The following is a 26286-nucleotide window of genomic DNA, read 5'->3' on the forward strand; positions in this document are numbered from 1 at the left end:
ACAGTAAGTATAACAGTTCCTAAGAGGCACAAATTATTAGGAGGGGTGATTACTGGGGTTAGCTTTGAGTTTTGATAAAATTAATTATATGGGTTTTTTAAATTTATTCATTTGTTTTTCTAAAAATTAAGAAAACTATGAAGTTCTGCAAAGTTTGAGTTTTGTGAAAAGTAAAAATAAGTCACTCATCCACATTTTTCATTTTAATTTACATATCAATTTTTTCCTACCTTATGAAACCGTGCGTTTTGGAAGCAAAGATAAGCATTATATGAAAATACATTCAGAAAAGTTAAATGCTGGCCTTTCTTTCGCTGGTCACGCCTAAGGGCTGTAGAGTAGGAATTTTTACATGATTGAGGATGTGTTGAAGCTGTGTCTCCCTGACAGTTCATTAATTATTGACATTTTCTCTTTTTCTCTCCGTGGAATTCTGGGACTGGAAGAGACCCTGTTATGTAGCCCCCATATGAAAATAAGCAATGACCTGAGAACCAAATGAAATCCGGGCAGGCCCAATGAGAATCAGGAGGTGTGGGTAACGAGAGGCAGGCAGTTGGCCTAATGAGACACTTTACAGATCCTGTTTCTTTCTATTACCTTTTTTCTATTTTTCAGGGTAATCTTTTAGGTTGTGTTTTACTGAATTTTTAAGCATATTTTCACTTATGCTTTCTTATATTCTTATAAGTTTCCAATGTAGTGAATATAATGGCATGAAGTGGCGAGATTGTACCACAGTGTAAGTAAATATCCAGGGCAGTGTTAAAGTAGCACAGGGAAATCCTTGTTAGATCTGGTTGTTTCTATGCCACCCTGGTGCCGAGTCTTTTCTGACCTTGGAAGCTGGTTATAATTGGAAGGAGTACTAGATGCTTCAGGTCTTTCTTCTAGGTCAGGAAAATCAAGAAAGGATGATACATGAAGACTCAGATGAACTGACAATATGATGTAGAGGTGGAGTTTTATGGCTGTTTCCAAAATCAATGGAAAAGAGAGCTGGGACCAATTAAATACCTGTCATGGGCATACAAGGGAGAACTTGTGGTGCACATACTAGGATTTGACCATTTCTATGTAACAAGACTGTAAATTTCTCTATCCAACTATTACTTCCTTGAAAATAAGAATTATGCTTTATTTCTTATTGTATCCCCAGTGACCAGCACATCTTTAACATAAGGCAAACAGTCAACCAATATTTGGAAATAAATGGGAATTGAATTAAGAGGTTACAAATAATGATTTTAAACTATTTTCAAGTCTAATTTCCAGGCTAGACTTGTCTCCTAAATAGTTCTTACATGTGAGCTACTACATCTACAATATCTCAGAAAACATTGGTGGGTTCTAGGTGGGGAAAGATGTATCCCCTGAGAAATTTAGACTTCAGGCTTGACCTTATGGGAGTTTATGGTTTAAATTTATATTGCCTGTGATATCCACAATACCCAAACTTAAAAAATAAATTTAAAATGTGGTCCAGGTTGGAAATACGCCTGGAACAACTGGCTAAAACAAAAACAAAGCATCTTTGGCAAGCCACATTCTAGACAAAGGCCACAAAGATGTCACAAAGATGTTTTGTCACCACAAAAACTCCACCATTAGCTCATAGATAAAAATTAAAAACACACAAGGAAACAAGCCACCATGAGAGACAGCAGGAATAGCAAACAATAGAACTAGACCTCAAGATTTTGATACAATAAATAATTGGATAAAGATTATAAAAATTTATGTTTAAAATATTAAAGAAATAAAAGATGGAACCAAAAATGAGACAATAAAGGAAATTATTAAAATGAGGCACAAACAGATCAAAGCATTTTAATTTAAGTTATTGAAAGGGTGTACTAACAGAAATTCATTTTACATAAGATATGTATGTTATTATAGAATGCATAACTTCCAACCCAGTGGGAAATAAAGAAGGAAAAAAGTCAATCAATACAAAAGCAGGCAGGAAATGGGAACAACAACAAAACCCCCAAAGCATAGAAAAGTCAGAGTAATTTAAAAGCAGACAGTAGAAATAAAATCAAATACATTAATAGTGAACAAAACTGTAAATGGACTAAACTCATGAGTTAAAAGGAAGGGACTGTCAGATTTAACTTAAAAATTTTTTAATTGAACTATTCTATAATAGTTCAATTGTATGTATACTATTGTATACTATTATACATAGGAGAAATACATATAAGTGCACAGCTTGCCGAATTTTTGTGAACTGAACTCAACTCTGTAAACAGCACCCAGGTCAAGGAGCATTAACAGCACCTCAAAAGCCTCTCTAATGCCCCTTACAGCACCTCCCTGCTCTTCCCCAAAAGAGTAACCACTGTCTTGACTCTAACAGCATAGATTAATTTTTCCTTTTATTTCAGAAGACTTCGAAAGTACAAAAAATAAATAAAGGAAAGTTTGATCTATTTAACTTCACTAAAATAAAGAACATTTGTTCATTAAAAGACATCATAAAAACAGGAGAAAGACTAGTCATAAACAAGAGAAAATATTTGCAATTTGACATATAACTACCAAAGGATCATATATTCCAGAATATATAAAGAATTCCTACAAATCAATAAGAAAAAGATAAACTACCCATTGATTTGAAAACTAGACAAAGATGTTAGATATTTCATATGAGAAGAAATCCTAATAGTCATCAATATATCACAAAATGTTCAAATCAGTGGTCACATAGGGAATTCAAACCATAACTACCAGGTTGAAAAAAATTGAAATATAGAATTGAGTGGTTAAGAGTGCAGATTCTGGAGTCAGCCTAGCTGGGTTCAAATCCCAGATCCACATACATAGTTATTTGGTCTTGGGCAAGTTTACTGTACTTCTTTGGGCTTTGATTTCCTCATTTATTAAATGAGGCTCTTAATTCTTCCTACCTCATAGAGGCATTAACCTCATTAGGATTATTTTATTTGTTTAGGCCAAAATCTTTGTGTCATCTTTGACTTCCTCTCTGGCCTTCAGCAAATCATCTCACTTCTATTTTTAAAATATATTCAGAATATTCTCTCCTCTCACCAGCCCCATCACTGCCACTCTAGTCCAGGTTCACTGACATCTCCCACCTGGACTATTACAATAACCATCAGACTGGCCCTTCTACTTCATCACTGGCTTCTATTTGCAACACAGTAGCAAGAATGATGGTGTTAAAGCATAATCAGAACCATGTCACTCTATGGCTCAAAACCCTCCAGTGCCTCTCATCTTCCCCAGTAAAAGGCAAAATCCTTCACTAAGTCCTTCAAGTTCCTAGATCACCGTGTTCATGGTTCTCATTCTGATCTCTTGCATTCTACTTCTCTGTTCCAACCACACTGGGTTCCTTGATATTCTTCAGAGCCTTGGTGTTGCTGCTAGCTCTAATCGGGCTGCCTCTCTTCCAAATGTCTACCTGGCTTGCCTCTGCACTTTTATTTTAGATCTTTACTTTGTCTTTACTTTAAGTCAGTAATAGTTTCATTGGACTCTATCTAAAATTTCAACATCCACCTTGATAATTATTTTTCAGCGTCCGGTGAGGGGAAACCAAAAGCCAAAAATAATCTGGAGCTATTGAAATTTCTGGGACAAAGTCAGTGAGAAGAAGGGGGTGGTCCAGCCAACACACTGAATAACCCCACTTTTTCCTACTTAGCTTCCTGTCTTGGCCACGTGGCACATCAGATCATTTCTGACCTCTGCACTTTCCCTCTAAATATTTCTCCATCAGGCTTGCCCTCTCCTGGTGGGGGGGGGGTCGTTAACTCTATCCTTCATTCTTGCAGGCAGGAGTATCAGGACTTCTGTCTAACAGCTGTGGCTCTCATCTCCCTGGCAGCAGAGTGAACTCCTTGGAGGCGGAAAAAAAACCTTGATATTTTATATCTCCCTTCCTGCTTTATTTTTTTAACCTTAGTTCATATCACTAATATGCTATATATTTTAGTTGTTTATCTTGTTTAATGTCTCCTCTACAGAACTGAATTTCCAAAAGGCAAGTGTTTTTGTCAGTTGTGTTCACTACTGCATTTCCAGCACCTAGAATAGTGGCTGGTACATAGTAAGTCCTCAATAACTTTTTGTTGAGTGAATGTATAAATGAATGAATGAATGAGTGAATGCCTAGTTTGGGCAAGAGTGTGGAGCAACTGGAACATTTACACATTGCTGGTGGGAGGGTAGATTTGAGAAGCAATTTGACAGTACCAGTAAAGCAAAAGATTGATGTCCCTTCTGACCTAGCAGTTCCACTCCTAGTAGATACTCTCTGGTTAAGTGCTTCCTACCTGCATCAGGAGACAGGTACAAGAATAGTCAAAGCTCCGCCGTTTGTAAAAGCAAAGAACTGGAAACAACCCACATGTTCATCAACAGTAGAATGGATAACTGCATTTCCATTTCTTATATCATATAGCTGGGAAAATGAATGAATCAGAACTATAGCAAAACAACACGATGAATCTCAAAAACAAAATATTGAGCAATATATTCAATGTGATTTCATTTATATAAATTTGAAAAACAACAAAATATTGTTTAGAGATATTATGATTTGCAGAAAAAGTATAAAGAACAAGGCCATAAGGTACACAAAATTTAGGATAGTGATTACCACAGAGACAGAAAGGAAGGGATGGGATCACAGAGGAGCAGAGAGCAATTCTGGAGTATAAAGGCCATGTTCTTTTTCCTTAACAGTATGGGGAATGTGTAGACATATGTTATATTATCTATTTTTACATTTCATAGTTATAAGTATTCCATATTGTCTACTCAATATATATAACAAAAGTAATTTTAAACAAAAATCTAAAGAAAATGGTTAAAGAAAAAGATAGGCTATTCATCGAACAGCAATTCCAATCGGTCAATGAACATGCGAAGTTGCCCAAACTCCCTATTAATCAGCGCTACAAATAAAACGATAGTAAGATAATATTCATGAGATTGACAGCTTTTTTAAAAGTTGACCAGGCTAGGTGTTTTAAGGTTTTAGGGAACCAGATATTCCAATAAACTGCTCATGAAAAGGTAAAAAATATACTAATTTAGAGGGCAATTTTGTAGTATCTATTAAATTAGTAATGTGTAAACCTACAAACAGCAAATTTTTTAAATGCTACTATATTTTCCTTCAGCATATTTTCAAAATAATACTGTTTTTGAAAAACATGTACAAAAAATATATTTTAATGAGAATACCTTTCTAGATAAAAATAGACTACATGGGATGGATGTGGGAGGAACCAGGAGGAATAGTCAAAGGGGACTCTGTCATCTGAAATGTTCTAATTATTTCTAAGCATATTTATGTATTGTTTGTTTAATTGTATTGAATTTTACAAAGGAAATACAATTAAAGCTGCACATCAAAATTTGCAACTAATTAAATGTAGTATTGAAATTAGAGTATTTATATACTTTAATGTTTATGTTAAAAACTACAAAGAATTTAAATTTAATGAGTAAAAATATCAGTTTAAGAGTTAAGAAAAGGAACAAGCAGAACAAGTCCAAAGAACAAAATTAAGTAAAAAATAAAGGTAAAAGCAGTAAAAAGGAAAGAAAAGAAACGGAAAGCAAAACTACAACAGAGAGGATCAACAAAGCCAAAAATTGTTTCTTTGAAAATAACCAATAAAATAGAGAATCTGGATAAGGCAAAAAAAAAAACCCAAAATTAACAATGTTTAAAAAAGAAAAGGAGGACATTACCATAGGTGCTGTGGAGGTTAAAAAGATAAGAAGATGTCATGCACAATCTATGCAAATAAATCTAAAAACTTAGGTGAAAAGGAAAATTTCCTAGAACCATATAACTTGCCAAAACTGTTTGAAGGGGCCCCCCGTTTTTTGTTTTCCGTTCTCCTCACCCTCCCTTCCCCGTCCCGGACGACAGGATCCTGAGGAGACAGCTGCAGTGGCAGCTGCTGAGTTCTCGGTGAAGGTTCTTCTTTTCTCCCATCCCCTTCTCTCCCCACCCCATCCATTAATATTACTCTTTTGAAGATTCTTCATTGTCAAGCTGCCAAAGTGGAGAGTGCGACGGTAGAAGCGGCTGCTTCTCGTTTCAGTGCTTCCTCGGGCGGAGGAGGAAGTTAAGGGTGCATCTCAGCATTACCCCAAGACTGCTGGCAACAGCGAGTTCCTGGGGAAAACCCCAGGGCAAAAGGCTCAGAAAAGGATTCCTGCATCAAGCACTAGACGAGATGGCAACCCCGCAGCGAACAACTCCGCCAATGAAAAAGAACGACATGATGCAATCTTCAGGAAAGTAAGAGGCATCCTAAATAAGCTTACTCCTGGCAAGTTTGACAGGCTATGCCTTGAGTTCCTCATTGTGGGCGTAGAGTCTAAACTCATCCTTAAAGGGGTCATACTGCTGATTGTGGACAAAGCCCTAGAAGGGCCAAAATATAGCTCACTGTATGCTCAGCTATGTCTGCAATTGGCAGAAGATGCACCAGACTTTGACGGTCCAACAGCAGAGGGTCAGTCAACCAGGACAGAAGCAAAGCACCACATTCGGACGCCTCCGAGTTTCCAAATTACAAGATGAATTTGAAAACCGAACCAGAAATGTTGATGTCTGTGAAAAGCGTGAAAATCCCCTCCTCCCCGAGGAGGAGGAACAGAGAGTCATCGCTAAGATCAAGGTGTTGGGGGACATCGGATTCACTGGAGAACTTGGAAAGCTTGACCTTATTCATGAATCTATCCTTCACAAGTGCATCGAAACACTTTTGGAAAAAAAGAAGACAGTCCAACTCAAAGATACGGGAGAGGATTTAGAGTGCCTCTGTCAGAGAATGAAGATAGTGGCACCTAGGTTAGACCATGAACGAGCCAAGTCCTTAATGGATCAGTACTTGGCCCGAATGTGCTCCTTGATGTCAAGTAAGGAATTGCCGCTGCAGGATACTGTAGAGTTGAGAGAGCACCACTGAGTCTCTCGCGAGGCTTTTCTTGACAATGGACCAAAGACGATCAGTCAAATCGGTCAAGATGCATTAAAAGATCTAGGAGTGTTTATTCCTGCTTCTATGGCTCAAGGGATGAGAAGTGACTTCTTTCTGGAGGGACCGTTCATGCCACCCAGGATGAAAAGGGATAGGGATGCACTTGGAGGACTGGCTGATATGTTTGGACAAATGCCAGGTAGTGGAGTTGGTGCTGGTCCAGGAGTTATCCAGGATAGATTTTCACCCGCCGTGGGGCACCATAGTTCAAATCGACTCTTCAGTGGTCATGGGGGACACATCATGCCTCCCACGCAATTGCAGTTTGGGGAGATGGGAGGCAAGTTTATGAAAACCAGGGGCTAAGCCAACTCTACCATAACGAGAGTCAGGGACTCTTATCCCAGCTGCAAGGACAGTCGAAGGATACGCCACCTCGGTTTTCTAAGGACAGCTTAATGCAGATGAGATTAGCCTGAGGCCTGCTCAGTCTTTCCTAATGAATAAAAATCAAGTGCCAGATAACTATGATTCCTCCTAGTGCACAACCACCACGCACTCAAACACCACCTCTGGGACAGACACCTCAGCTTGGTCTCAAAACGAATCCACAACTTATTCAGGAAAAGCCTGCCAAGACCAGTAGAGAGCCACCACCATCAAAGGAAAAGCTGCCTAAATTAACCGAAACTGTTGTAACCGAATATCTGAATAGTGGAAATGCAAACGAAGCTGCCAGTGGTGTGAGAGAGGTGAGGGCTCCTAAACACTTTCTCCCCATATAGATAGCAAAGTAATCATCCTGGCACTAGACAGAAGTGATGAAGATAAAGAAAAAGCGAAGGGACAGCCACAAGTGACAACTTCATGCAGGTTTTCCTGAATGTATTGGACCAGTGCCCCAAACTGGAGGTTGACATCCCCTTGGTGAGATCATATTTAGCACAGTTTGCAGCTCATGCTATCATTTCGGAGCTGGTGAGCATTTCAGAGCCAGCTCAACCACTGGAAAGTGGCACCCGTTTTCCTCTCTTTTTACTTTGTCTTCAGCAATTAGCTAAATTACAAGATTGAGAATGGTTAACAGAGCTTTTCCAACAAAGTAAGGTCAACAGGCAGAAAATGCTCCCAGAAATTGATGAGAAAGAGGACCGCATATTGGAGATCTCGGAAGGAAAGGGACAGTTTCTTACTCCCACTCCTCCAATTGGAGAAGGAACTGTTAAAGCAAATAAAGTTGGATCCATCTCCTCAAACCATATATAAGTGGATTAAAGATAACATCTCTCCCAAACTTCATGTAGATAAAGGATTTGTGAACATCTTAATGACTAGCTTCTTACAGTACGTTTCTAGTGAAGTAAACCCACCCAGTGATGAAAGAGATTCTTCCTCTGCTCCTTCCAAAGAACAGTTAGAGCAGGAAAAATAACTGCTTCTTTCCTCCAAGCCAGTAATGCAGAAATTCCTTCATGATCACGTTGCTCTACAAGTCAGCGCCCTCTATGCTCTTCAGGTACACTGCTACAATAGCAGCTTCCCGAAAGGCATGTTACTTCACTTTTTTGTTCACTTCTATGACATGGAGACTATTGAAGAAGAAGCTTTCTTGGCCTGGAAAGAAAATATAACCCAAGAGTTTCCAGGGAAACGCAAGGCTTTGTTCCAGGTGAATCAGTGGCTAACCTGGCTAGAAACTGCCGAAGAAGAAGAATCAGAGGAAGAAGCTGACTAAAAAAAACCAGTCAAAGCCTTAAATTGTGCAAAACATACTGTTGCTATGATGTAACTGCATTTGACCTAACCACTACGAAAATTCATTCCGCTGTAGCATTTTCACAATATTTAAAGCAGAAGCACGTCAGTTAGGATTTCTTTCTGCATAAGGTTTTTTTGTAGTGTAATGTCTTTATCATAGTCTACCATCAAATATTTTAGAAGTATCTTTAATGCTTAGATAGTAATATATTAGCAGCATGCAATAATTACATCAAGCTCTCAAGCAGAGGCAGTCTATTGTAAGGACCTTCTTTGCTGCCAGTTATCATAGGCTGTTTTAAGTTAGAAAGCTGAATAGCAACACTGAATACTGTAGAAATGCGCTTTGCTCAGTAATACTTGAGTTGTTGCAATATTTGATTATCCATTTGGTTGTTACAGAAAAATTCTTAACTGTAATTGATGGTTGCTGCCGTAACAGTATATTGCCTGTATTTCTACCTCTAGTAATGGGCTTTATGTGCTAGATTTTAATATCCTTGAGCCTGGGCAAGTGCACAAGTCTTTTGAAAAGAAACACGGTTTACTTGCACAAAACTGATCAGTTTTGAGAGATCGTAAATGCCCTTGAAGTGGTCTTTGTGGGTGTGAAACAAATGGTGAGAATTTGAATTGTTCCCTCTTATTATAGTATTGAAATTAAGTCTACTTAATTTATCAAGTCATGTTCATGCCCTGATTTTACATACTTGTATCTGTCAGTAAACATTGTGATATTCAAAAAATTAAAAAAAAAAAAACTGGCTGAAGGGGAAAAAGAATTAAGTAGACCTATAATCATTAAAAAAATTGAATCAGTTGCTAAAAATCCATTCACAAAAAAAAAAAAAACAAGGCCCAGATTGTTGCATAGGTGAGTTCTATCTAACTTTCAAGAAACAGATCATTCAATTTTATACTTACCTTTTAAGAAAAAAGATAAAGGAGGAATGCTTCCCAAGTCATTTAATGACACTATTATAATACTCCTGAAATAAAAACCAGTCAATGGCAGTAATAAAAATGAAACGTGTATGCCAATCTCACTTACGAGCATAGATACAAAGATTGTGAAAACAACATCAGCAATCCAAATTCATCAGTGTAAAACAAAAGTACATTATGACTGAGCTGGGTTTGTCGCAGGAATGTAAGTGTGCTCTAATATTAAAATATTGTAAGTATAATTTACCACATAAACAAATGAAAAGAAAATATCTCAGTAGATTTTTAAAAAGCATTCAATATGAAAGATTCAACAAATATTTATTTTGAAAATTCCTGGCAAAGCATAGAAGGGAAGAATTTCCTTTATCTGATAAAATGTATCTGGTAAAAAGCCATAGGAAACATCATACGTGGCAGTGAACCTTCAGAAGTGTAATCCCTTTTAAATTGTTTAAGTATTCTTCTTTTGATGTATGTTTTGGTTGTCTTCCATATCTTTTTATTTTAAGCAATGAACTTCTTGATGTAATCTATGTATACTTGTCACAGTATTTGCTTAGGAAAAATTCCAAGAAGTAGAATTGTTCAGATCAAGGTTTTACATCTTATAAATTTTATTATATTTTCCTAAATTTCCATGAAGGAAGATTGTGCAGACTTACAGTGACATAGGCAATTCCTTAGAGTTCCCTTTTTATTCACTTTGTCTATTCAGTAGATATTCATTGAGCATTATGATATGCTAAGCTCTCTGCCGGGAGTTGGTGTTCAGTGGCAAATACAACAAATGTGCTAGGTGCCCTTCTGAAACTTACAGATTAGCTTTGGGGTCATCTGTACATCTTCTTTAAGAAATTGCTTGTTTGTGACTTGCCCATTTTTCTGAATTTTCGGTTTGATTTTCCAGAAGTCAAGATTCTAGGATATTTGGCGTCTGAAGTATAAGGGGTACAGGAATGAAATCTCTTGGGGTAGAGTAACTTTGTTTTGCAAACCAAAAATAGAATACAGGATAGAAAAGCACAATAGTACTTAGATGGGGACAAAAGAACAAAGTGTCTGAAAATAGGTTGGTCCCCAAAAGTCTGAAGTATATGACTTCCTCACCCATGGAAAGGGAGGAAGTGCCACACGCAGAGAGGCCAAGGGCATAGGCCATGGACAACCTCATATCCCCAGTTTTGCCTTGAGCAGGCTTTTCAGTAGTTTGACTCAAATTAAACTCAGAAACCCCTATGGAGGAGAACACTTCAATACCGTTTATCCTTCTCAATCAGCAACTTTAACTTTAAAAATAATACAAAACTCAGCGATGACAAGATAGCAAACTAGCTTCAGCTGCGGACTCTTCCTTTCCAAATGAAACCTGGAGAAACTACATAATTGAGAGAAAACATGGAACCAAGCAAGTACCAAAAACTATAAGGACATCTGGAGTGGCCAGAGGTGGCCAAAGTGGTATGAAGGATGGCCACACCTGCATAGCAGTGAAAGCAGGAGCCCGAAGAGAGAATCGGTTAGAGATTTTAACTTCTTCATTTGCCTCTTTCCCTTATTGTTTTGGGGTGATCTTCGCCCACCTCATTGCAATAGCCTAGAGCATCCATTGTGGTAGCCCTGGAAGTAGCATCCGGGCAGTGAAGCAGTTGATAAAAGTGCAGGATGACCATTTGCCCTGCCTTTGAGCATCCTCTGTCCTCCATCTCCTGTGCCTCCAAACCCTCAGGATGATGGAAAATGACCTAGAGAGACTGCCTCTTCCCAGTGTTGCTATGTTCTAAGGGTTTAAGGGTGAATCCCTGACAGAGGAATTGCCAGAGGAGTGTAAACCAATTCAATTTGGGGGGGGGGGTGATCAAAAGTTTGATGGTGCTGAGGGCTTTCTCCACCCTGGAGCTCATCCCTGCTCATCTCCTTAAAATCACTGAAGGAACTCTAGTGTGTGTCCCTCGTAACATTTCCTCATACTGGCAGACAGGACTGACCCCAGGAAAATATGGGCTCACAGGCCAAAATAACGAAATGCCCCAAAAGCACAACCCATAAAACAGAGACCAAAATCTGAACATAGACCACAAGAAGCAGAACTATTGGAAACGACAAGCCAACAATTTAAAATATGCATAATTAGTATCCTTAAAGAGATAAAGAAGAATATTAGTAATTTGGAACAGGTACAAGATGTTGTAAAAAATAATCAGATGGAAATATTAAATACAAAAAAAAGTTTTAAAAGAGAGAAAAACAGGCACCACTTTTATCTAAAACAAAATTAGCATCAGTCAATTAATGGAAAAGTCAGTTAAAGCAAGGAATCATTTTTAAATGACACAAATACCTCCAACATTTAATCATCACTTATGTAAATGCATATTAATTTGCCATCTTTTGATAAAGATTCAATGCTTTTTCTTTGAATCTTAGGGTTCTAGGATGCTTTTCTTGCACAAAGCACACCCCAAATATATCTACCAGAACTTCCAGTTTCTATTTCTGTGTCTTTAGTTCAGAGCCAAGAATTAAAGACGTCGGCAAAGCATATGCGTTAAGAATTTTTCTGTATTTAAACGTTTTATAGTGTTGTCCTGTTCACCACTAATTTAGTAGCATTTTCTATGCAACTATATTTTACCAAGTCTTTTCTACATATTTAAGTTAGTTTTGAAAAGCATCAACTCTTTCTTTCATAGTCACACTTAATCTACGTAGTTAAATTAACAATTACAAATACCAATTTAAAGCAAAGATAAACAGACTTTGGAACAAGTGGAACTGACTCTCATTAAGCCTAAAAATGTATGTGGTAAGAAGGAATGGAGGGTTAAACTAGAGAGTAGAGACTGATTAAGATCTTCTAGTGCATATCTACAGCTGAGTCTTTCCCTCGATATTTGAATATGATTTGTTTTGCATGCAAACTCATTCTGAACATCATCAAAAATACACATGTAGCCCAAGAGAACTTTCTGAGGGATCTTTGTGTGGTAACTCTGAAGTACCCGAAGAGTTTGGAACAAAAATAAAATTAGCTCCAAACCACCAAAGTAAGTCAAAGCTAAAACTCCCATACAGAATCGATTTATGCATGCCTGGTTTTTACGTGAAAATATAATTGCCTTCCTTGGAAACAAAGAGAAATACATTCACGTACTGTAATCATTCATAATTTTTGACATTTTACTTATATTGTCAAGGGTGTGCAGTAGCTTCAATACAAAGAGGCTTCAGGGAGGGGGCTTTATAAATCTTGCTGAAAAAGAAGCTCAACAGAGTTAATCGGTGTAAAATAAGAGTTTTCTGGAGTTCAATACAAGCACTGACAATCTACATTCACTACATTTTAACTCTCCATTACAAAGAAACAAGTCAAGCAAACTTAATTTTCATGAGCTATTGATTTAGTGATATTCGTGCCTTCATAAAAATCATTTGGCAGCTGTTTTCTAATTACATGGCATTATTCAATTGTCATATATTTTTGTCTCGTTTTCATTGATTTCTCTGATTTATAAAGACTCGTACACATGTTCCAATTTCTTATCGTGTTTAGCACAATGCTCTACTCTAAGCTTCAAACCTGCTCTTGAATGCCTTTCCATAATCCAATCCACCATAGTTCAGAAATTGAATTCAAAATCTTCTTCATAATTAAAATGCTTTTTAACCCTTCGTTGTGATATTTTCTTTGTCAGTCAAATCAATGAACTATTTAACCATCCGGAAAACAAAACATTAAGAGTTTGAATATTACTATTTACATATAATATAAAGTTGTGTTATATACTTGTATCAGACTTAAAATCAGATTGAAATACATAAGAAAAAAATATATACCTCTTTACATTCTAAATTGTGATAAACCTACCTCCATGTATTGTGCAAGAGATGACCTCAAAGCAAAAGGAAACGTTGAACAAAGAGTTTGGTCAGGTTAGATAGCAAATCAGTTGAAGTAGTCTTCAAATTACTTTCCCTCAAAAATAGGAGATGGGGTAAGGGTGGTAAAATAGTTTTCTCTGAGAAGTTCTAGTTACCGTCGTACCATTACAGTAAATTATTCAAAATTATCTAATTCAGAAAGTTTATCAAAGGAATTCAAATATGACAGATGCACTAACATAAATGACAGGGTTATTAGGTGTAACATAACATGAAGCAAAGAATCTCTGGAAATTTTCAAGCTAGCTTTACAACTAAGTGTTATTCCAAACACATGCTTCAACTGTCCAATCTAAAATACTGAGGCAAAGCCTTTCTCAGTGAATAACTGGTTTGGCTCTAGTGTTTTGCATTTGTCCTGATATTCTACGCATGACATTGTGAAATAGCTGATCATAAAACAACACTGAGTCATGTCCTTAATCCTAGGCATTTTAGCGTGTAACACTTTCATCAAGGAAATGGGACGGCAGGAAGAAGTCAAAGACAGCTCACAGTGTTTGGGGCTCAATATACTGTAGGTTGCCAGTACCACGTCTTCATGTAGAAAGAGCACAATATTCCCATGGTGGACGGAGCAATGTAGCCTCAGCCATGTTGTGGGTGGTTGTCACTCAGATCAGTGGCAAGGCCTGGGGTACTGGTATTCAACTCAGAGACCTAAAGAAAGGACATCATTAGAAATCTTCCTTTTTGTGTACAACCTTCACACTCCTGCTCAAGAAAGAATTCAGCATAGGCTAATTGTAAAGATTAAAAAGATGCACAAGAAGAATAAGAAAAGGGATTAAGAATAGCTAAATGGGGCTTCCCTGGTGGCGCAGTGGTTGAGAATCCGCCTGCCGATGCAGGGGACGCGGGTTCGGGCCCCGGTCCAGGAAGATTCCACATGCCACGGAGCCTGTGCGTCTGGAGCCTGTGCTCCGCAATGGGAGAGGCCACAACAGTGAGAGGCCCGCGTACCACTAAAAAAAAAAAAAAGTAGAAGAAATGAGATATTGACCTTTAAATTTTTTGATAATGTGCGAATTTTTTTATACCAATGCCTAACAATATCGATGTTTCTCTTGGTTTTTTTCATTAAGAGATTTTTTTTAAAGCATGGTTTTAATTTCTTCAAAGAAAATATATTGTTTCAACTAGCTAATTTATTTGTTGGCCAAAACCACTGAGAAATTATGTTATGCCATTTCCTTTTTTTTTTTTTTTTCCTAAAGTCCAGTACTATTAAATTTGCTGAGAACATCCTTCTGGAGAACACTTATTTGAACATAATTCTGGTTACTGTAGCCCCCCAAGCCTTTGCAGGTATTCTAGACTAGAGGCTCCACACGCCAACCACAAACTCCTAGCAAAATGTTTACTTTCAAGACTAACAAGAGGGCTTCCCGTTCCCGAGGGCTTGGCTTCCCTGGTGGCGCAGTGGTTGAGAGTCCGCCTGCCGATGCAGGGGACACGGGTTCGTGTCCCGGTCCGGGAAAATCCCACATGCCGCGGAGCGGCTGGGCCCGTGAGCCATGGCCCCTGAGCCTGCGGGTCCGGAGCCTGTGCTCCGCAACGGGAGAGGCCACAACAGTGAGAGGCCCGCGTACCAAAAAAAAGACTAACAAGACTGAAGGATGGAAAGTGGCATTTGCTACCTACACTGTAAAATTGCCTAAACTGCAACTCTTCTGATAGAAATCCTCTTTCTGCTGTTAGAGCAAAGCAGTATGGAATAAAATGATACTCTACTTGACTTATTTTTTTTATGAGCTAAAGATGTAGAAGTAGGAGAAGTAGTTGAAAGTGATAGAGAACGAAATTTCAGCTCAACATAAGAAAAGATTTTCTTACAGTTACAGACGTCTAAAAATGCCATTTGCTTCCTTGGTAAGTGGTGAGGTTTCTGCCTTTGGCTGTGTTCAGTTATAAGCTGGAGAGACCGTTAACAAGAGTGTTGGATCAATCAAACGTTGGCTAGATGTCTGGACTACATACATCACAAGGTGACTCTACCTTTGAAATTTGTGTTCCTATATTGTGGTGTGCCTGTGTGTGTGTGTGTGTGTGTGTGTGTTTAAATTCATCAAAATAGATCTAAGGCCAGTCTTATTTGGGGAACCAGTATTCCTGATCAATATCATGATAATAAGAACTTTGAAGTTGCAGACTTGAGAAGTTATTCTTAACCTAATAGTGTATTAACTTAAATGCAACCTTACAAAACTCTACACTTTTACCTTAATAGCCCCCCCAAAAGGAAGAATCAAAACTGGAAAACCTCCAGAAATAAGAACACTATTATCAGTGTTTACTGGCTAAAGTAATTTAGCAAATTCATAGAAAATAACCTTCCCCTTAAGTTATAAGCTCAAGGATTTCAAGAAAATCTGGCTATAGTATTTATTCAGTTTAATGAAGCTCAATTCCTTGTAGCTGTAACTACATTTATTTCCTATATTAGCTTTACTTACTTAATGATGCCTATTCATCTTCGTAAAATGTGTTCTGTTGTGTTTTTATAGGCTGTGCTTTTGAAATTCTCATGTTTTTAAAAAGTCAAATTAAGTTTAAAAGAAAACAATGAAAAATGCAGGGGACGGGAGAGAGCTGGGTAGCAGCCAGGAGTGCATAAGGAACCCAAGAATTCTCAAACAAAGAAATATTGGCTTGGCCAAAAGTTTCATTTGTTTTTTTTTTTCTGTAAGATGGCCCTAGTAGCACTTCGCTGTCTTTAACTTCATTCGAAACAATTTTGTTAGATTGTATCTGACAGCTGTCATATCAGAGTGCATTTTAAAAAGACATCAAAATTGGTGAATTTTTGTGTAGCCATTTTAATATTGAAGATGGAAGAAAAATACCAACATTTTCAGCATATTATGCTTTCTTATTTCAAGAAAGGTAAAAACGCAACTGAGATGCAAAAAAAAGATCTGTGCAGTGTATGGAGAAGGTGCTGTGACTGACTGAACGTGTCAAAAGTGGTTTGCGAATTTTCGCAGTAGAGATTTCTCGCTGGACGATGCTCCACGGTTGGGTGGACCAGTTGAAGTTGATAGTGACAAAATCGAGACATTCATTGAGAGCAATCAATGTTATACCACGCGGGAGATAGCCGACATGCTCAGGTATTGAAAATCATTTGCACCAGCTTGGTTAGCTCAGTAAAGGAGCTCTCTGAACCTCCTTTACTTCAGGGCCTGTATAGTCCTAACCTTGAAGAATCTGACCCTGGATTTGGAGTCCACCTCCTGCAAATGGGGCAGAGGCATTGAATGAAGTTTGTCTTATTTTAGGCCATAGATAGATAGGTAGATAGATACATAGAGATATAAAGATATATATATGTATCGTAATATATATGTATATATAAAACATATACAATCATTATATAAGGCACAGTGAAAAGTCCAGAATTTCTCTAAGGGGACAGGGGTGAATGGGAAGGAGATTTGTCTTGAAGTTACAAATGCACGGCAAGACTTTTGTTTTTACTTTTTGTACTTTGAGAGGAGGGAAAGGGTTGGAAGAATTGGCTTGGGTGAGCCGATGGTAATAGACATTGCGGGGGGATAAGAATCCCCTACCTCAAGTCACCCCCTGCATCCACTAGTTGGGTACAAGGAAATTTACCTTTCGGGTTTCTTTACTTGAAAAACAATGCTGTCGGAGTCACAGATATCTTCCCTACCAACCAAGAGCTGCTCTGATGATCAAACAGGATGTATATATGTATGAAAGTACAATCTGCTTTGCAGACTGTAATGTGTTACAAATATTCACCAATACTATTATTACAAACTTCTTGCTGTCCCTGAACGTGAATCTTGTCGAATGGAGAGGCAGCCTAGTCGGGCAGAGTGGCATGGGCCTTGGACAAAACTCAGGACAACTCAGTTCTTCCCTTTGTTGTGCTTTACCTGGGCAAATGCATTACTATGGTTGAGTGCAATTTCCCCAACTGTAAAATAGAAATAATATTATCAATTTATGAGTTTTCTTTTCATAATGACATGAATGGCTAAAAATGTTTAAAGTAAGCAAAAGCCTTTAACTCATTTCCTAGTACAAGTTAAGTCCTAAAAAAATGAGTCCCATTAACATTATTACTATTTTAGAAGTAGTAATACTGATATTATTACAGTGTCCTAAATCTAGAAGAGGATCTCAAAGGATTGCATTTGTACTTATTTGTAACTATAGATCTTCGACTTTGTAAGAAGAGGCTTCACTCTGGGAACCATGACCTTGACTGGCAACAAAGCTTTCAGATCCCTTATATCCTGGTGGTAAAGGTCATAGGTCTTCAGCACAATTCAAATCCTATGCTACCTGTAGAGCCCACAGGAATTATTGGGTTCACCTTGAACTGATTTCCTCAGGACTTGGGACTAAGCAAATATTAGAATCCCAGGAGCAAAAGTTTATAATTTGAATAGAATATATTGTAATGTTTGTTTGCAAATTCCCCAATATAGGAATAAAAATTGTTTCCTTGTACTCCAGTTTGTTCAGAATAGTTATAGATATACCCAATAATGTATAAAAAAATGAAATCTGAGATATTCTCTAAAGAAGGCTCCCAGTTAGGAATAAGGGCAAATTTTATTAACAAACAAAAAATTAATCCCAGGACAAAATTATGGGGAAAATAAAAGAATATATTTAGTTCTTTCTTTCCTTTCCCATTTATTATAGTTTTGTAGGTTCTTTAACATCCCAATTAAAACTAGTTTCAGTGCATTACTTGGCCAAGGAAATCAAAGTCAATATGTTGAAACAAACTTTAAGTCAAATAAAAGCCATATTGAGGAGTTCATGTGAATTTAACTAGTATTAGTTAAGCAGGGTATAGTGAACTGCTGTAATATTTCTGTACATGAACCACAGTAATATGGTTGTTTCATTCTTTTACTAATAGGAGAAAAAGTCAGTCAGAATTAATAATAAACATTTTATAAAACAGATATGACTTTTTCTTATTTTTCTAGTAAGTACAGTAAGTAACACCAACTGAAAAACATAGTATCGAATAAGTCTTTAGAGAACACGGTTTGCTGACCAGATTAAGTTGTTTAACATGTAAGTTGTTACCATGAACTTTCAGAGTTTTTAAACACAGATTGTCCTCTTCTGCAGTTTAAATATTTCCCTAGTCTTGCTTGCCCTATTAAACGTGCTTTTTTGTCCTAAAGGAAAGCTCTGCTAAGCAAATATTACTTTTAACCTGGGTCCCCTCCACAGGCTCACAAACTGTGAATTAAGGGAAATAAAACAAATGTTGCTTACTGTACTGGATAAATAAAGTGTTGACTCAAGTTATTTTTCATTGACCCTGAGTGGGAAGGAAGTAGATTCGAGGTTATTCATATTAAATACTGAATTTACTAGTTTGACATTTATTATTATTATTATTGGTTTGGGGGTGGAGTTTGTTCTTTTTTCTTTTTTCCAAAATTGACCAGTAAATCTATTCCCTCAGTAATTGACTACGCTGGGCCAGACTAAGGCAATGAAGGTTTAATGGTCAAATTGGTTGCTTCTGACAGCTTGGCCTTAATGTACATTCTCTTTCTGAAACATGTCTTCAGGAGATTTTTGCATGTGAAACACAAAGTTGAATTTGCCCACACATTTTCATTAAGTGCCCTGAGAAGGAAGTTATTATGAAGCCTATTCATTCAGAGGAATGTTGTTACATGATATAAGTAGACAAAGGAGTGCTAATCAGTGCTGCTGCCTTGCTATGAAGGGAATCTTTTTTAAAATGCTAACAACCGTCTACAATTTAAAATAAGTGAGTCTATTAGATTGTCAAAGGTTTTTTAAAATTGATAAAAATTAATTTTGGCAAGAGTGTGAGGAAAGGACAGCCTCTACACCATTATTAGAGATGTAAATTGGTATAATCTTTCTGAAGGGCAGACTGGTAGTATGTTGAAAAAGAAAAATTAATATATATCCTTTGACAGAAGTAGCCCATATCTAGGAATTTCACCTAAGGAGTAATCACTCAGCTGGGGAGAGAGATTTGTATAAAGATGCTCAGTGCAGCATTGTGTATAAGGGGAAAATCTGAAACAACCAAATGTCTAATAATGGGTAATAATAGATACAGTGAAATAAAATTGGGTATGAAGATACAAAGGGATATTGTGCTGCCATTAAAAAGTGTTCAGTAGATTGAGATTTATTGCCATGGAAAGAGGCTTGTGAGATATTACTGAGTTAATTAAAGTAAATTATATAAAAATACGGTCAGGTTTATGTAACATTATGCATGTTGTCTATATAATCTATGGATCTGTGAATAAAGAGATCACTGAAGGGCTTCCCTGGTGGCGCAGTGGTTGAGAGTCCGCCTGCCGATGCAGGGGACGCGGGTTCGTGCCCCGGTCCGGGAGGATCCCATGTGCCGCGAAACAGCTAGGCCCGTGAGCCATGGCCACTGAGCCTGCGCGTCCGGAGCCTGTGGGAGAGGCCACGACAGTGAGAGGCCCGCATACCACAAAAAAAAAAAAAAAAAAAAAAAAAAAGAGATCACTGAAAAAGATGTTCCACAAAAAGATAAGTGCTTTTTTTGGTTGTTGTTTGTATTTCCCTGCACTCAAGAACAATTTTTAAAGAAAATAAGAAAAATATTAGAAATAGATAAGAATGCTTGATAACTTCCTGAAAGTAAAAAGATGAAGCGTTGGTGCTTGAGCAAGGCTAAGGAAGGAAAACATTTGGGAAGTATTTCATTCTACTTTAAAATTTTTGTTATAACTGAATTCAGTTTTTTAAGCTATGAAAGTAACATGTTCATGGTAAAAAAACAAACTTTAATAGGAATGTCAAACGTCTGTAAAGTGGAGTGCAAGTTATGTGTATATGTATATGTATATGTTAATACACGATGGATTCATACGTATACAAATGTATCCTTTGTTTCCTTAACTTACTTTTTTTTTTTTAATGTCTCACAACCAGAAGTCCTAACTCCAGCTAATAACTGCTGAATTCATCACACACATTTCCGAACCGAACACGCTGGGCTGAGCATGGGGAAAGAGATGGACCCCAGAGGCAAATTGGGGTATGACCACTAACAAGAGGCTGAATGGATCCTAGTCAGCAAAATGTCCCCTCTAGAGTAAAATACACTTGGGATGGGAACCAGAGAAGGAGAAGCCCTATGAATTTAACCTTGATATGTGATTATTAATGTCAAAAACTGGGTAGCTGCTCTGGACTGAATGTCTCCCCCTAACCCCCTTCACATTCATTTGTTGAAGTCCTAATCTCCAGTGTGATGGCATTTGGAGGTGGGGCCTTTGGGAGGTAATTAGGTCATGAGGGTGAAGTACCCATGAATGGAATTAGTGCCTTCAGAAAAAGAGACACAAGAGAGAAGATCTCTCTTTCTCTCTTCCCTGTAAGGATACAGCAAGGAGGCTGCTGTTTGCAAACCAGGAAGAGGACCCTCACCAGAACCAAATCAGCCAGCAGCTGGATCTTGGACTTCCCAGACCCAGAACTATGAGAAATAAATTTCTGTTGTTCAAGGCACCCAATCTATAGTATCTTGTTATAGCAGCCTGACATGTTATGGCAGATGAAGACAGCAGCCAGATCTCACTTTTTGAAAAAGTAAAGACATAATGAGGTAGAAAAGTGTCCCCCATCTCCTATATTTCCCCCCATATTTTCAAGTTGTCTGTGGTTATTTGAGTGACGGTGTTTGTTTAGATGGGCTGGCCTAGAATGTAAAGTGAGTACTCAGGATAATTGACGATCGCTACCCCTGCAGAAAGACCATCCTGTACCAAAAGAGTTGTGTTTTTTTTTTTAATCCATTCTTTCTATTACTGGTTTTAAATAATGTGTCTGACAAGACTCTGCTTTTCTTTCTATCAGCTGTCAGTGAACAGGCATTGGGCATTATTTGTGGGGCTGTAAATACATTACATGAAAAAATAATGAGTCCTTAAAAAATCAAGAGAAATGTCTCCGGAGACGTTTACCTAGCATGGTGATTTATGTAGGTCTGGGAAAGAAGTTTCAGAACTTCCAAAAGCATAGTCTGGATCATAAACTAAAATCTCTTCTAAATCTGCCTTTGCTGTAACCCCTGGACACATTTCCCCTTCACTTCTAATCTGGAAGTTGGAGAATGATTTCTTGTTCACCTTAAATTGTTTAGTTAATGGTCTAAGAATAACTCTTGGGAGTATCCCTCAGCATAACATGTTATTACTCTGTGCCTCTGACTGAATTTGATGTGTCTATTGTGTTCTTGCTGATCCCTGGGATTGATCATTTTCTTTTTACCAGCTAGAGATTGTAGACATTTAATAGATATACCTACATCAGTCAATTTAATGAGTCACATTGTCTGAAGTTTGAAATATACTGAGTATTCTAATGTTGAAATATAATCGACATTCATCCTCACTACAGGTTTCTAAGTTTTCCAGGTTTGCCCTTCCTGCCTGCCTGAGGAAGGTAATTTAGCTAAAGCTTTTTTTTTTTTTTTAATTTAGTTCTTCAGGGTCTGGGAACTCAAGTGCATCTACTGGGTGGTGTGCAGAAGGGGGTAAACAATTCTTGCATCGTTCACTATGGTACACGTTAAGCAAATCAGGTCGTTTCAGCTTCTGTAACAGGGACCATTCTTTCCTCCTCGTAGGAATTGTTCCATGGAGGATCATGCCAGTTAATCTCACCCTGGGGTATCTCTGGCAGCCTTGCAGTTGGAAAGGAGGGTGGGAAGTTGACACGGCTGCAGCGTCTGTCACTGGGTAGGGAGCCAGGGTAGAATCAGCTGACCTGGCAGGATAGGCAGGGCCCCTGCACCCCGCCAGAGGCTGAGCAAAAGGCCAAAGGATGGCCTTCCCAGTTACAGGAGGACCATCCAGTCACCAAATACAGCCACAAGAAATTAAATGGACTCAAAGCTGAGTCATAATTCATGGGTTTTGTTTTCTGTTTTGTTTTCAGTTGTTTGAATTTATGAACTTCTTGGCTGAGAACGTCATCTTCTGTTACATGGGCCTGGCGCTGTTCACGTTCCAGAATCATATCTTTAATGCTCTTTTCATACTTGGAGCCTTTGTATCCTTTGAAATACAGAACAATGGGTGATGAGAAAAGAGAACAAACTACTTACCTTTAGTGATTACTCTGTTAAATTGTTAATTTCCTCGGGTTTACTGCAAAGCTCAAATTCAAGGCAGACAAGTAATTCTAATTAGGGGGGGGAAAGCATCCTAAGAAATTGGGGCCTTTATTAAATGTTATGGTTCAGGATAAAAAGTTTGGAAAATACTGAGGGAAGTGAGGGGGAAAAACTAAAAGAAAATGACATTGTTTGAATATTCAAAATATGTTTAACTCAAATTATGAATCATTTACATAAAGAGTATGTCAATCCATTTTTTTATATTTAATCTGCAGTAGAATGTATCAGAAGACAGCCAGGATTTAGAACTTCAGAAATACTTTCAATGCAAGATGGTAAAATCTTTTTTTTCCAGTGAGGACTTTGAAAAAAAGATGGAGTAAAGATCAAGTGAAATTAACATGATAGATGTGCTTTCAATGTCTTAAGCACTGTGCACATGTAAGTTTATTTTAATAAGATAGCCCCTTTCCTGTAAGTAAAAGGACATGTAAAATCTAGACTTCAGTTTTAACGCAGAGGGCTATTCTAGCTCTAGGTCTGGGGTCTAAGCATTCACAGTAGGAAGGGATGTCTATCCGAAAGGATACTGAGCCCCTGCGGATGTCCCCAAGGACAGTCAGCAGCTGTTGTCCTTGTTCCCACTTGGAAAATGGGCAGATGCCCCCTCGGATCACAGGCAGATGACGTAACAGCCAAGAGAGCCGACTCCTCTCTGGAAGCCAGGGTCCAACTAAGCACCTGCACCTACCTACCTCTTGTTCTCTTTTCATTGAGCAGTCAAGTGAATTTTCAAATTCCATCCAAAACCTGGATCTTAGAAGGAAGCTCCCTTTTCCCAAATAACTCCATCCCATTTGAGGACAAACTAGAATAGACAGACTATCAGGGAAGGAGTCCAAGATGTCAAAAGGGGACAGGTGACTACCACAAATATTTTCATACATTTTTAACCTAGAAAGCTTGGGTTTTAGTGAAACACCTCTTAAAGCAGAAGTTGTATTATACATTTAGACAGGCAGTTCCTCTCAAAATTACATCCACTAAAAGAAAAAAAAATAAGTGAAACTTGCTAGGTTTAAGGAGTATAAACTGATGGAAAGTAAGATGATAATCGTGAGCTGAACACATTTATCCTTTCTAAAGTGCTGCTTGAGAGGATGATGCCACAGCTTCGGAACGGTCTCTGCCTCACATTTTGCAGCAGAACTGAGTGTAGAGTCAGTTATCAGCAACATAAACATGATGAGAAAATTGACAGTGATTTAAATGGTATTGGGTTAACAATTTTAAACCGAGTATACGTTCAAAGAAGACGGAGTTCTCTACTGTTTCTGGAAGGGAAGTGACATTGAAAAATGAATTTTGGAAGCAAGTTGGACATACATGTATTGACATGTTTATTCCTGTTTTCTGGGTCATAATATAGAGAAGCTTCAGGACATAACGTTTAAAGCTCAAGAACTCTCACCCTTATTGCAGCAACATTTTCCTCAATGTGTCTCTGTGCTTATCCACAGCTGGCAATTTTTGTAGCCAGAGCATGCAACATATATCCCCTCTCCTTCCTCCTGAATCTGGGCCGGAAACACAAGATCCCCTGGAACTTTCAGCACATGATGATGTTTTCAGGTATGTGAACTACATTGTGTGTTAGTGCACGTCTTCTCTCGTAATTTCCCAGTACTTGGAAAACCATGAGGATACTTAGGGACCTTCCGGGGAAGCATAACTTCTCTTTATCCCATTGTACATACTACCATGTGGATATCCATAAGTTCTGAACAACAATGGGATTTTTTTTTTTCCACAAGGGAAATGAAATTAAAGGGAATCTTGTTGGAATGGCCTCAAGGTTCAGTATCTGCCAGAAACTGGCCTGGAATAGGCATTGGACTTTCCCCTGACTTATTTCGGATCAATTTTCACTTGGGAGAATTTGCCTAATTTAATAATTTTATAAATTGCATCCTTACAGGTAAATAGTGTATAAATGGTACCATTTTTGTTCAATGTTAAAGCTCCTTCTCCTTAGAACCCCTGCTCCTTCCCTAATGCCAAGCTCCAGGAACTTCTTATGGTTAATACAAAAGCAAATCATATCTAAGTATGATCAGTTATTAGTTGAGAAAACAAGTATTAATTGCATTCTCACCAGATGCCAAGAGCCGTTCTAGGCACAGGTGGATGAAATCGACAGGATCTCTGCTCTCAAACCATACCTGAAGGCTCTTTTTTTCCCAAAGAAGATAAATGAAATGAATTTGCTGACCCCGAATTACTCTGGGGATTCTGTTTCTCTCTGTTCAATTAATTTTCCTACCATCAGCCTTTTCTTGTTTGGAGACCTTTCCCCTTACATGCCTTCTGTGTATTTGTGCACTTATATTACACTCAGAGGTAGTTCATTGGAAGATGCATGAGAGTAAAACAAAACTGCTTCAGAATAGAGCAAACAAAATTTGGGGTATTCAGGGAGATATGGAAAGAGTGAGAAAAACTATCATTTATTGAATATCTGCTGTTTTCCACTCACTATATATCAGTCCTATAAAGCAGATATTAACCCATTTTGTATATGGAAAAACTGAGGTTCAGGATCTCAAAAAGGTCAAGTAACTTGGCCAAGAATGAAACCATCCCTAAACCCAGGTCTGTGAGACTTCACCTCAAACCCAACTAAGTGTCCCCAATCCACATTTTTAGAAGTAGTACTAGGAATAAAAGGCTTGTTTCACCTTCAGTTCCCTCCTAGCCTGTTCCACACAGTAAAGGGTGGGAGCTCCCAGGCTGAGAATGAGTCATTTAATCAAGTACTGGCAAATGGAGACCCAGAGTTTAAAAATGTCCTTCTGTAGGCCTCTGACAGTGCTTCTCTACATTTCCAGACATGCCGGCGGGGTGAGGGAGGGAGTCATACAGAGGATAATTCGTACCGATAGGTGATCTTTGACTTAGAGCAGTGATGAACTTTGGTAATGATTGACTCCATTATGGGAAAGCAAAAGGCAAACTGGATCACATAAATAAGAAGTCGGCACTGGGTTGCATTTTTGCAAAGCATTTCTAGGAGTTGGGAAGCACTTTTCCTTCTTTCCCATCAAAATATCAGTAGCTTTACTCTGGAGAATGGTGGTTTATTTTTAAAACTTGGAGATTATATTTTAAACAATGCTTTTTATTTTATTTTATTTTTTTTTACAAAGAAGATTGTGAGAGAAGTACAAGGTTTAGATAGCCATGTTGGGATGTGAAGTGTCTGTCCAAATAACCTCGTGGCTTGGTGGTTTTCTGGATTTGGCACCTTCTATGTTTGCTTAGCTGTTGGATTGGAGCTGCATTGAAAACTGAGGCCAGCAGTATGGTGTGTATGACCAGGGGATGTGAGGAAGCCCAGAATTCGGTGATACCTTTATGATACCCTAAATCAGGGAGTCAGCAAACTATCGCCTTTGAACCAAATCTAGCCCACAGGAACTTTGTAAATAAAGTTGGAACACAGCTCTACCCCTCTGT

The 26286-nt window shown here is 38.0% G+C and overlaps 1 protein-coding gene and 1 pseudogene across 2 annotated transcripts in view; both read left to right on the forward strand.

Moving 5' to 3' along the window:
- LOC131757203 (eukaryotic translation initiation factor 4 gamma 2 pseudogene) overlaps nucleotides 1-8844 on the forward strand; it is a 29585-nt pseudogene extending 20741 nt beyond the window's left edge.
- Nucleotides 1-26286, forward strand: part of SLC9A9 (solute carrier family 9 member A9) — a 719922-nt gene that overhangs the window by 451799 nt on the left and 241837 nt on the right. For both annotated transcript variants that reach the window (XM_067033615.1, XM_067033614.1), the window contains 2 exons: nucleotides 22590-22703; nucleotides 24291-24402. In XM_067033615.1, coding sequence (XP_066889716.1) covers nucleotides 22590-22703; nucleotides 24291-24402 — 226 coding nt within the window. The remainder of the gene's footprint in view (nucleotides 1-22589; nucleotides 22704-24290; nucleotides 24403-26286) is intronic.

The sequence above is a fragment of the Kogia breviceps genome, chromosome 5 (genome assembly GCF_026419965.1).
Source record: "Kogia breviceps isolate mKogBre1 chromosome 5, mKogBre1 haplotype 1, whole genome shotgun sequence".
Taxonomy (NCBI): Eukaryota; Metazoa; Chordata; class Mammalia; order Artiodactyla; family Physeteridae; genus Kogia; species Kogia breviceps.